General features: G+C 42.4%; 2 protein-coding genes across 10 annotated transcripts in view; one reads left to right on the top strand and one right to left on the bottom strand.

Moving 5' to 3' along the window:
• Positions 1-12,246, top strand: part of znf106a (zinc finger protein 106a) — a 133,188-nt gene that overhangs the window by 81,835 nt on the left and 39,107 nt on the right. For all 5 annotated transcript variants that reach the window (XM_059951491.1, XM_059951501.1, XM_059951522.1 and 2 more), the window contains 3 exons: positions 220-883; positions 9,521-9,590; positions 10,172-10,326. In XM_059951491.1, the coding sequence (XP_059807474.1) occupies positions 220-883; positions 9,521-9,590; positions 10,172-10,326 (889 nt within the window). The remainder of the gene's footprint in view (positions 1-219; positions 884-9,520; positions 9,591-10,171; positions 10,327-12,246) is intronic.
• Positions 1,327-12,246, bottom strand: part of heatr4 (HEAT repeat containing 4) — a 199,349-nt gene continuing 188,429 nt past the window's right edge. For 2 of the 5 annotated variants that reach the window (XM_059951592.1, XM_059951574.1), the window contains exon 15: positions 1,327-2,106. In XM_059951592.1, coding sequence (XP_059807575.1) covers positions 1,945-2,106 — 162 coding nt within the window. In that variant the 3' untranslated portion in view covers positions 1,327-1,944. The remainder of the gene's footprint in view (positions 2,107-12,246) is intronic. The other 3 variants (XM_059951604.1, XM_059951583.1, XM_059951601.1) reach the window with 2 other exon arrangements.

Here is a 12,246-nt window from a genome sequence, read left to right as displayed (position 1 = left end):
ACATGGGCCGAAATACCTATTTCTGTGTTGTAGTGCTCTGGCCTTCAGTCGCATGCCCTGGCCCCCCTCTAGCAGGGGAATCATTTGGTGGAAAATGTTCAGTAATGCATTGAGTACCTCTACACACAACGTTTCTTTGTAGTTAAGATGTACTCATAAGCAGTCTGCCTGTGGAATTGACTTTGCTTTGTGTTGATATGTTTACGGTTCTGTTTCCAGGTTTGGGATTGAGATGGTTCCGTCGGTGCAAACCAGCTTGGAAGCTCTGCAGCTGGATGAGGAAAAAAACTTCCTTTCTCTGGAAGGCTTTCAGTGGGAGGGAATCTCCAGTGCAACAGCCGGAACCATTCGGAAGCGCAGCCTCTCTGAAAGCAGTGTGGTCACAGACAAACGATCGATTTATAATCTGTTTGGCAACGACTTGAAACACCTGGAGGAGGACAGGGCTCCCAGCATTCCAAGCAGCAAGCTGTCTCCATTACCTCCAGGACCAAATACTTCAACCTGCCAGGTGAAACAGGCTGCTCGTGATTGCCCTGCCCTCTCAGAAACACTCCAGCTTGGTAACACTGATGACAACTCCAGCTCTTCAACCCAGGAGCTCCCCACAGTGAAGATGGAAGGAAGCATAGACTCACAAATTGGTCTCGACGGCATTCCTATGAAGAATAGTGGGATGGAAAAGGGATCCCTCCTTTCCACCGGTGATGGTTCCTGTCGACAAGGCACTCTTCAGTTAGAGGAGAATGGTGAGGTGCTTGCCCAGCAGAGTTCCTCTGTGCCATGTTGCATTGCAGCAGATGGTGCCACTGATAGCAGCTATACTTCTGGCGGTGAACTCAATGACAGTCAAGTACTGGGGAAGAGAAGAAGAGCAACAGCGGTACGTGATAATTCAGTACATAGGATTACTTCAAGCACACAGCATTGCCCTTGCAAGCCTCCGCCATCACCTCTCCTCATTGCGTTCTCTTAATATTTCCTCCTCAAACTTAAATGCAAGTATGCTTTACACTATCTATTAAAAGTGACATCAAATGCTGCTTTCTGAATTCTTTCTGGTTAACAGTGAGGTAGCGGGGGAAATGTCACTTTTGAGGTTCTTTGTATCAAGTGCATTCTCACCTAATTACCTCTTAAATTTGCAAAAATAAGTTTGTGAACCCTTTGCAGTTACCTGGTTTTGTGTATTAATTACTCATGAAATGTGTACTATTCTTCATCTAAGTCACAGTAATACCAACAGAATCTGTCTAAACTAGTACCACACAAACAATTCTGCTTTCCATGTCTTTATTGAACACATTGTTTCATCATTCACAGTTCCAGGCTGGGAAAAAATATGTGAACCCTTGTATTTAATAACTGGTAGGACCTTCTGTAGCAGTAATAACATCCACCAAATGTTTCCTGTAGCTGCTGATCAGACTTGCACAATGACAAGTAGGACTTTCAAAGGTAAGTTTAATGTCAGAGAAACATATATGATATACATCCTGAAATTCTTTTTTCACAACCATTCACAAAAGAGTACCCCAAAGAATGAATGACAGTTAAATGTCAGAACCCCAAAGCCCCCCCACACATAAGCGGCAGCAAAGCAATGATCACCCTCTTCCCCACCAGCAAAAAAGGCATTGGCGCTCCCCACCGAGCACTCAAGTGTGCAGCTTCACGTTCGCCCATTATTTGACATACCACAGGCTCTCTCTCTCTCCTAATAAGGGAAAAAGAGCTGTGTTTGTTTCACAACGAGAGGGGAGAAAACAAACAACTTGCTGTTTTACGATGTTAAGAGTCCATTGCGTCACTTTTTCTGAGCTCTGTGCCCAAAGAACTTGGGTCTCTGGGCACACAGCCAGAAGCCAGCTTGCTGCTTTTGATCTTCCATCTTCCATGACTCATCGATTCCCTGCAGAGGTACCAACCACGAGTCTGCCCACCTTAAGAATCACGAAATCCCAAAACTCCGAAGGCGAGTAATCTTCTAGGCCACGGTCTTGGTATATCGAATAACAGCCAGTTGTGAGATCCCAAGACCAGGTCCCATTCCTGGAAAGAACCGAAGTCAGCGTGTAACTCCAGGTCATCGTCTTCAAAAGAACCCTGAAAGGGAAAAATAGAGATGTTAAAGATAGAAATAAAGCTGTTTGCAAAGATGCAAGCAAAGGAATCGCCGTTAGACCATTCCTCCATACAAAAATATTTCAGTTCATCAGTATTTGTGGGATACCTTGCATGAACTCTTCAGGTCATGCCACAGTATCTCAATTAGGTTAAGGTCTGGATTCTGACTTGGCCATTCCAAACCATGAATTTTCTTCTTTTTTAATTTTTCTGTTGTTGATTTACTCTTGTGTTTCAGGTCACTGTCTTATTGCAACATCCAACTTCTATTCAGCTTCAGGTGACGAACCACAACGCTGACATTCTCCTGTAAAATGTCTTGATACAATTTTGAATTTATTGTGCCCTCAACAATTGCAAGCTGTCCAGTCCCTAAGGTAGCAAAACAGAACCAAACCATAATACTCCTTCCACAATGCTTCACAGTTGGGATGAGTTGTTGGTCCGCAGTGCACTTTTTCCTCCAAACATAGTGGTGTGCATTTCTGCCAGAAAATCCAACTTTTGTCCCACCTGTCCACAGATCATTGTCGAGACTGTTGTGGAACATCCAGGTGGTCTTTTACAAACTTGAGACATACAGCAGTGTTGTTTTTTTTTGGAGAGCAGTGGTTTCCTCTGGTGTCTTTCCAAGAACGCCATTCTTGTTTAGTATTTTGTTTTTCTTATAGTGGACATGTAAACAGAGACTTCAGCAAGTTTTAGAGATTTCTGCAGGTCTTTTGCTGTTACCTTTGGGTTCCTTTTCACCTCCTTCAGCATTGCACATTGTGCTCTTGGTGTGATATTTGCAGGAGCCCACTCCTAGGGAGAGTAGCAACAGTAATGAGTTTCCTCCATTTGTAGACTGTTTCTCTTACTGTGGACTGATGAACACTTAGGTCTTTCGAAATGCTTTTGTAGCCTTTTTCAGCTTCAATGCATCCCGACAATTCTTCTAAGGTCCTCTGAAAGTTGTTTTCATTGAGGCATGGTGCACATAAACAGAGCTTTCTTGAGAAGACCAAGCTCTGTCAGTAAACTGTGTCTTTTTCATAGGGCAGGGCACCTCTACAACCCACACCTCCAATCTCATCTCATTGGTTAGAACACCCAATTTCAAATAGCTTATGTAGAAGGCATTACCCCAGAGGTTCAGACTTTTTGAACCTAGTATGTAATTGTTTAAATGGTGTACTCAGTATTGATGAGATGAAGTACAATTGTTTGTATGTTATTAGTTTAGGCATTTGTCTTTGTCTATTATTGTGACCGAGATGAAGATTAAACCACATTTTATACCCTAAGGCATAGGAGCAGAATTAGGCCATATGGCCCATCAAGTTTGCTCCATCATTTAATCATGGCTGATTGTTTTTTTCCCCCTCCTCAACCTCACTCCCAGCCTTCACCCTGTAACCTCTGAAAAAGTGTCCAGTCAAGAACCTATCAAACACTGCCTTAAATACATCCAATGACTTGGCCTCCACAACTGCCTTTGGTAACAAATTCCACCAATTCACTACACTCTGGCTAAAGCAATTTCTTCGCATCTGTTTTAAATGGACGCCCCTCTGCCCGGAGGCTGTACCCTCTTGTCTTAGACTCCCCTACCATTGGGGATCCTTTTCACATCTACTCTGTCTAGATCTCTTAACAATCAAAAGGTCTCAATGAGATTCCTCCTCATCCCTCTAAGTTCCAGCGAGTACAGAACCAGAGCCACCAAATGACCCTTTCATTCCCAGAAGCATCCTTGTGAACCATGTCTGGGCCGTCTCCGATGCCAGCGCATCTTTTCTTAGATGAGAAGCCCAAAACAGTTCATATTACTCAAGGTGCAGCTTCACCAGTGCCTTATAAAGCCTCAGCATCACATCTCTTCTACATTCTACACCTCTTGAAATAAATTGCATTTGACTTGCAACCTGCAAGTTAACTTTTAGGGTGTTTTGCCCAAGGATTCCCCAGTCCCCTTGCATCTCAAATTTTTCGATTTTCTCCCTACTTAGAAAATAGTCTGCACATTTATTTCTACAACCAAATTGCATGGCCATGCATTTTCCAACATTAAATTTCATTTGCCACTTTGTTGCCCATTCTCTTAATCTGTCCTTCTGCAGCCTTCCTGTTTCCTCAGCACTACCTGCCCCTCCATCAACCTTTGTATCATCTGCAAACTTTGCAACAAAGCCATCTATTCCATCATCACAATCCATTTATAAACAGCATAAAAAGAAGTGGCCCCAACACCGACCCCTGCGTGAGTCACTGGCGACCAACCAGAAAAGGATCCTTTAATTGTCACTCATTGCCTCCTACCAATCAGCCAATGCTCTAACCATGTTAGTAACTTTTCTGTAATACCATGGGCTCTTAACTTGGTTAGCAGCTCATGTGTGGCACCTTGTCAAAGCTTTCTAAAAGTCCAAATATACAACATCCACTGCATCCCCTTTATCCTTGTAATCTTCTTGGGGTGAATCCAACAGGTTTGTCAGACAAGATTTTCCCTAAAAGAAACAATGCTAACTTTGTCCTATCTTGTCCTGTGTCATCAAGTACTCCTTTATAAACAAGTGACTCCAACGTCTTCCCAGCCACTGAGATCAGGCTAACTGGTCTATAATTTCCTTTCTGCTGCCTTCCTCCTTTCTTAAAGAGTGGAGTGACATTTGCAATTTTCCAGTTCTCTGGCACCATGCCAGATTCCAATTATTTTTGAAATATCATTGCTAATGCCTCCACAATCTTTACTGCTATCTCTTTCAGAACCCTAGGGTGGAGTTCATCTGGTCTGGATGACTTCTGTACCCCTTGGTCTTTCAGCTTTTTGAGCATTTTCTCCCTTGTAATAGTAACTGCACTCACTTCTCTTCACACACTACAACATCTGGCACATCTGATGCAAAACACACATTTAGTTTACCTGCCATCTCTTTGGCCCCAGTTATTATTTTTCCAGCCTCATTCTTTAGCGGTTCTATATCTACTGCCATCTCTCTTATTTTTTTTTTACATACCTGTAAATGATTTTGTTTGCTTGCTTGCTTTCACATTTCACCTTTTCCCTTCTAATGATTATTTTAGTTGCTCCCTGTAGGTTTTTGAAAAGCTTTCCAATCCTCTATCTTCCATTAATTTTTGCTTTGTTGTCTGCCCTCTCTTTTGCTTTTACATTAGCTTCGACTTCCCTTATCAGCCACCATTGTACTGTTTTGCCATTTGAGTATTTCTTCATTTTTGGAATGCATCTGTCCTGCACCTTCCTCATTTTTTCCAGAAACTCACGCCATTGCTGCTCTGCAATCTCCCCTGCCAGTTTCTCCTTTCCATTTACTTTGGCCAACTCCTCCCTCATACCACTATAATCTCCACTGAAATACTGGTATATCAGACTTTACTTTCTCCCTATCAAATTTCTAGTTGAACTCAGTTATATTGTGATCACTGGCTTCTAAGGGCTCTTTTACCTTAAACTCCCTAATCACCTCTGGTTCATTACATAACACCCAATCCAGTATAGCTGATCCCCTATTAAGCTCAATGGCAAGCTACTCTAAAAAGCCATCTTGTAGGCATTCAACAAACTCGCTCTTTTGAGATCCATTTCCAACCTCATTTTCCCAATCAACCTGCACGTTAAAATCTCCCAGGACTACCATAACCTTGCCCTTTTGACACACCTTTTCTATTTCCTCTTGTAATCTGCAGTCCACATACCAGCCACTGTTGGGAGGCCTATATACAACTGCCATCAGTGTCCTTTTTCCCTTGCAGTCTCATAGAAAGCTTAGAAAACTGACAGCATGATACAGGCCCTTCAGCCCATAAAGCTGTGCAATTACCTAGAGTCACCCATAGCCCTCTATTTTTCTGAGCTATCCAGGAGTCTCTTAAATGACCTTATCATATCCACCTCCACCACCATTGCTGGCACCCATTCCACGCACTCACTACTCTCTGCATTTAAAATAAATAAATAAAATAAAATAAAATAAAAAACAACAACAACTTACCCGACATCTCCTCTGTACCTACTTCCAAGCACCTTAAAAATGTGCCCCCTTGTGCTAGCCATTTCAGCCCTGGGAAAAAGCCTCTCACTATCCACATGTTCAATGCTTGTCATCATCTTATACACCTCTATCAGGTCACCTCTCATTCTCCATCGCTCCAAGGAGAAAATGCTGAGTTCACTCAACCTATTCTCATAAGGCATGTCCCCCAGTCCAGGCAACATCCTTGTAAATCTCCTCTGCAACCTTTCTATGGTTTCCTGTGGTGAGACGACTAGAACTGAGCACAGTACTCTGAGTAGGGTCTGACCTGGGTCCTATATAGCTGTAACATTGCCTCTTGGCTCCTAAACTCAATCCCATGATTGATGAAGGTCAATACACTGTACGCCTTCTTAACCACAGTAAACCCACGAGGATTCAACATCTTCTGAACCTATGTTGCATCTTTCTACTGATTTGATGTCATTCTTTTCATGCCACCCCTCTGCCTGCCTACCTATCCCTCTGATATAACGTGTAACCTTGGACATTCAGCTCCCAATTACAACCATCCTTCAGCCATGATTCAGTGATGGTCACAACATCATACCTGATAATCTGTAATAGAGCAACAAGATCATCCTCCTTATTTCGTATACGCTCTGCATTGAGATATAACACTTTGAGTGCTGTGTTTGCTATCCTTTTTGATTTTGCATTCCTATTGCACTGATACTCGCCCTACTGGCTGCAATTTTGTCCTATCATCTACCTCCTCTTCCTGACAGTCTGACTGCATGCTATCTTTGCTTTTTTACCATCTGTCCTTTCCTGAGTCCCTTCACCCTGGTTCCTATTTTATGAGTAATGAATGCAGAAAACCAGGTAATTGCAAAGGGTTCACAAACTTTTTCTGGCAACTGTAAATGTCCTCCCATCGACTTCAAGAAAAGCCGCCTCGGGGAGTAAGGAGTGAATGAGCGTTGATGCCCATTCAGTCCTTCCTCCCTGAGGTGGCTTTTCTTGAGAAGAAATGGATGTCATATATCTTTTCCTTCATTGTCTAAGTAGATTTAAACAAATGTATTAGTAGTAGGTTTATTTCTTGTAGTAATCCAGGTACTTGTTTGGCAGATGCATTGGGTGGGTTTCTGGTAAAGTCAGAGTTGTACAGTGTGGAAACAGGCCTTTTTGCTCGTCATGTCACTGCCAAACATCATGTCCATCTACACAAAAACAGATTTTATTTGTACCTCCTATACCTAATAAAGTGACCACCAAGTGTATATCGGTGGTCTTCTGCTCCTCATTCACTTAAAGGTTTGATGTGTTTAGCGATATTCTTCTGCACACCACTGTCGTAACGCGTGGTTATTTAAGTTGCTGTCGGCCTGAACCAGTCCGGCCATTCTCGTCTGATCTCTCATTAACAAGGTATTTTTGCCCACAGAACAGCAGCTCACTGGATCCTTTTTGTTTTTCTGTAAACTAGAGACAGTTGTTCATGGAAGTCCCAGGGAGATCAGCTGTTCCATGATATTCAAACGACCCCACCTGGCAGGAGCATTCACTCAATGGTCAAATTTACAGTCGGCCTTCCTTATCCATGGGGGGGGGGGGTTTGGTTCCAAGAACCCCTACGGATACCAAAAAATGCGGATGTTCATGTCCCTCATATGAATGGCGTAGTATTTGCATGTAACCTATGTACATCCTCCCATATACTTTAAATAATGTCTAAATTATTTATAATACCTAATACAATGTAAATGCTAAGTAAATAGTTGTTTAGGGAATAATGTCAAGAAAAAAAGTCTCCACGAGACACGAGGCGAACAATGCTCAAACAACAAGTGCCGGAGAGAACTTCCGCGTTTTCCTGATTCGCCGTTGGTTGAATACGCGCATGCGGAACCTGTGGATAAGGAGGGCCAACTGTACTTAAATCACCCCCATCCTGAAAAACAATTGAATTTCTTGACCATGTACACGTTTTTACGCATTTAGCTGCTACCACATGATTAGCTGATCAGATATTTGCATTAGTGAGGTGTACAGGTGTGTGAATTAAGTGGCCTCTGTTGTGTCTTCTTTGCTCCAAGGAAAACCAGCCCAGTTTATCCCATCTCTTTTGATAACACAACCTTTCTAGCGCAGACTACATCATTTTCTGTACCCTCTCTAGTTTGATCACATCCTTCCTTTAATGTGGATATCAGAACTGTACTCTAGTGTGGCCTAAGCAAGAATTTGTACAACTGCAATATAACGTCCCAACTGTTGCATCAGTGCCTTCGCCATTGAAGGTAAGCATGCCATCCCATCTACCTATGTTCCCATTTTCAGGACTCAGGGTCTCATTCAATAACATTCCACAGTGAAAGTGATCAACAAACAGGATTATTGTAAGATCCCAACTGGTTCACCAAAGTCTCTTTTGATGTTCTTGCCCCGTCTGGTCTCTTCTGCCTCCATTCCCACGCTAATGTGATTGACTTTTAACTGCCCACTGAAAGCAATGCTGTTGAAGGTACATGGCTATCTACTTAGGATAAATGGCGATAGACACTAAATAGCCTGGCCAGTGATACTGTCGTCCTGAGGTGTGGTACTGGATCATATCTCTCCTCTCTCACCAGGGTGCCAGAGCCTCTTGCTGTTCCATTGTTTAGTCAAGTTAAGCACTAATCCAGATAGACTGAAAAGACAGGGTGTCACTATCAGAGGCAAGAGCTGATTTTGCTTGCTCTCCACAATGGTCACTCCTCTCTCCATGGCAGTGAGTCTATGAAGACTGCCCCCTCAGCTGTGCTCCAAGCCTGCTAATATGATGGATTGATAAGACTTTGGGCCTACTCCAGGCTCAGTTTGGTTTGGAACTTTGTACTCTTCAATTATTTGCTGATTTATGTTTTTCCCCCTTTTCTTGTACATCAGGTATTGGTCTTTTTATTTTTTCTTTAATTAGGTTCTTTCAGGTTTCTTGTTTTGTGGCTACCTGTAAGCAAACATTCTTTGATAATAAATGTATTTGAATGAATGTTTGACTTTGACCAGTTGATTATACTATCTGACTACCATGGGCTTGCAGTTCCCAAGCTGCTTTGTTTTCTTCATTGAACACGTCAAGTAATCTGCATTCCAGGCCTCAGCAAACCCTGAACCTCTCCTCACTAAATTCCATAGTTTACGGCAAGAGCTGGGATCAAACAGAAACTTTATTTGATAATCTTCTATCTCCTAACTGTTAAATCTGGATTAAGTTCTGCTTACTTGGGTCAAGATTTGAGATGTGAACTTCTAGTTTGTTCATGTTACTTTTAACAAACCTGGTTGAACCAGGTTTCAGATTGCATATGATTAGTGTGCTGATTACTGTTTAGAAATGACTTAGCCTTTCTGTTTTCCTGAAGGATGGCCTGTCTCCAGAACTTCATGGTTTGGAGAGAAATAATAAGAGGAGAAAGATCAAAAGTAAAAGAGGTGAGTAGGCTAATTGTAATTCGGCCTTATGGATGCCGCAGTTACTGTGCTATCGGATTCTTGAGCACAAGATAAGACTTTCATCCTATTTTTGTACCCCCCCCCCCCGCCCCCCTCAGGCCCACTTTCACTTCATTTGCTTCTGCTGTGTGAGTTTTGTTAATGGTGAGACACCTCCTTACAGTGAGAGCTTCTCCAGTGTACCCCTCCCTGAACTGCCAAGTCTGCTGTGCTACCTTGAATCATTTTCACTAAACTTCATGCTATTCTCCCTTCTTGACTCCTGTGCTAGATTATATTGTAAATATTGCCCACTTTCAAATTGCTGGGACCCGCATTCAAGTCTACCAGCACTGTATAAATCACTCGTTAACCCAAGGCTAGGGAACTGCTCTGAGTTTCAGTGAAAGAAAGCTAGAAACAATGCAGTAGACAGTTACAAAAGAATGAACTGTATGTATTAGAGCTGTTGTACACTCAGTTGCACTGCCTTATGTCCACTGCATTCCAGTTTTTGCCCATTAAGCTGTGTTCCATTGTAAATTATACCAGTGTACAACATTAAAAGTTTTTGATTGCAGAAAGGAGCCAGCTGGAGCAATTGTTGAGCATTTCATTGCGAGAGGATGAGCTGAATAAAACAAGCCAAGGATTAGATGGAAACTTGCTGCAGGCTCGAGCTGCTCTCCAAGCTGCGTATATTGAGGTTCAGAAGTTGCTGCTGCTTAAACAACAGGTACTTTCAGCACAGGAGTGAAGTGTAGATGCAATAGACTTTTCAAAGTTCATAGTAAATTTATTATCAAAGTTCATATATGTCATCATATACAAACCTGAGTTTCATTTTCTTGCTAGCATAATAAATCTAACAGTAATGCTGCTTTCTTGTGACAACATTTCACATAGATGTGATGTAATTTACTTATAATGGGTATAGATAGAGTGAATGCAAGCAGGCTTTTTCCACTGCGGCTAGGGGAGAAAAAAACCAGAGGACATGGGTTAAGGTTGAAGGAGGAAAAGTATAACATTAGGGGGGCATCTTCATACACAGAGTGGTGGGAGTGTGGAATGAGCTGCTAGATAAAGTGGTAAATGCGAGCTCACTTTTAACATTAAAAAAAAAACTTGGATAGATACATGGATGAGAGGTGTATGGAGGGATATGGGCCAGGTGCAGGTCAGTGGGACTAGGCAGAAAAATGGTTCGGCACAGCCAAGAAGGGTCAAAAGGCCTGTTTCTGTGCTGTAATGTTCTATGGTTCTGTGGTTCTATGTGGCCATGTCCACTAGAATTTTTTCATTGAAGGGTGTAGCTGTTTCCATACCAGAGTATGATGCAACCAGTCAGTGTTCTCTCCACCACACATCAAAAGATGCTTGTCAGAGTTTTAGATGTCATACTGAATCTTCACAAACTTCCAAGAAAGTTGAGGCACTGCCATGATTCCTTCGAATCAGATCCTCTGAAATTATAACACTGAGGAATTTAAAATTGTTCACCTTCTCCATCTCTGATCACCCAATGAGGACTGGTTCATAAACCTCCAATTTCCTCCAAATGAAGTCAATAATCATCTCCTGGGTCTTGCTGACATTGAGTAAGAATTTGTTATGCCACCACTCAGCCAGATTTTCAGACTCCCGCCTATATGCTGGATTCAGCAAAAAGTAGTGGTGTTGTCAGCAAACTTAAATTTGGCATTGGAGCAGGGCTTAGCCTCACAGTCATAAGTGTAAAGTGAGTAGAGCAGAGGGCTAAGCACACAGCCCTCTGGTACACCTGTGCCGTTAGTGAATGTGGAGGAGATTTTGTTGCCAATTCGAACTGAGGTCTGCAAGTGAGGAAATCAAGGATCCAATTGTACAAGGAGGTATTGAGGCCAAGGCCTTGAAAGTTATTGATTAGTTTTGAGGGAAATGCTGAAATGCTGAGTTATCTTCAATAAAAGCGTCCATCCTGATTAATGCTTCTTTGCTGTCCAGATGTTTCAGGGTTGAGTGACGAGCCAATAAAACAGGCTTATAAAGGAGTTTTGTGTTTTCTTGCATGGCCTCTAATACCAAGTCATCGAGCCATGCTCTGCTACTATCTATGTTGGCCTCACATAATTTTGTACACCATTTTATAAGCACTCCACCTCCTCTGCTCTGAGAAACAAACCCAGCCTCTCCTCATAACTGAAAGCTCCATCCAATGCAACATCTTGGTAAATCTCCTCAGCATCCTCTTCATTGCAGACACATCCTTCCTATAGTGTAGTGACCAAAAGTACATGCAGTGCTACATTTGTGACCTAGCCAGATTTTATAAGGTGTATCGTAGCCTCCTGCTCTTGCTTTCTATGTCCTAGCTAATGAAGGCAAGTTTCCTGTGCTTCTTCACCATCTACTTGTGCTGCCACCATTAATGTTCATGATCTTGTACACTGAGGCCCCTCTATCCTAGGACCAAATGGAGTCAACATTAAATTGTAGCCGCCTTTGCCATGGGATTCAGATCTAGGTGCATAGTCATGGTGCATGCCCTAGCCTTGTTTGTCTTACCAAGTGCATCACTTCAGACTTCTCAGGATTAGATTCAATATTCATTGTACTGCTCATTTTATGATATGATTAATATTGGTCAATAAACTGAGACCATCCACCTCCTACT

The sequence above is a fragment of the Hypanus sabinus genome, chromosome 2 (assembly GCF_030144855.1).
Source record: "Hypanus sabinus isolate sHypSab1 chromosome 2, sHypSab1.hap1, whole genome shotgun sequence".
In the NCBI taxonomy this organism is placed as follows: Eukaryota; Metazoa; Chordata; class Chondrichthyes; order Myliobatiformes; family Dasyatidae; genus Hypanus; species Hypanus sabinus.
Note: the sequence above shows the minus strand (reverse complement) of the source record. Positions and strands in the feature narration are given on the sequence as shown.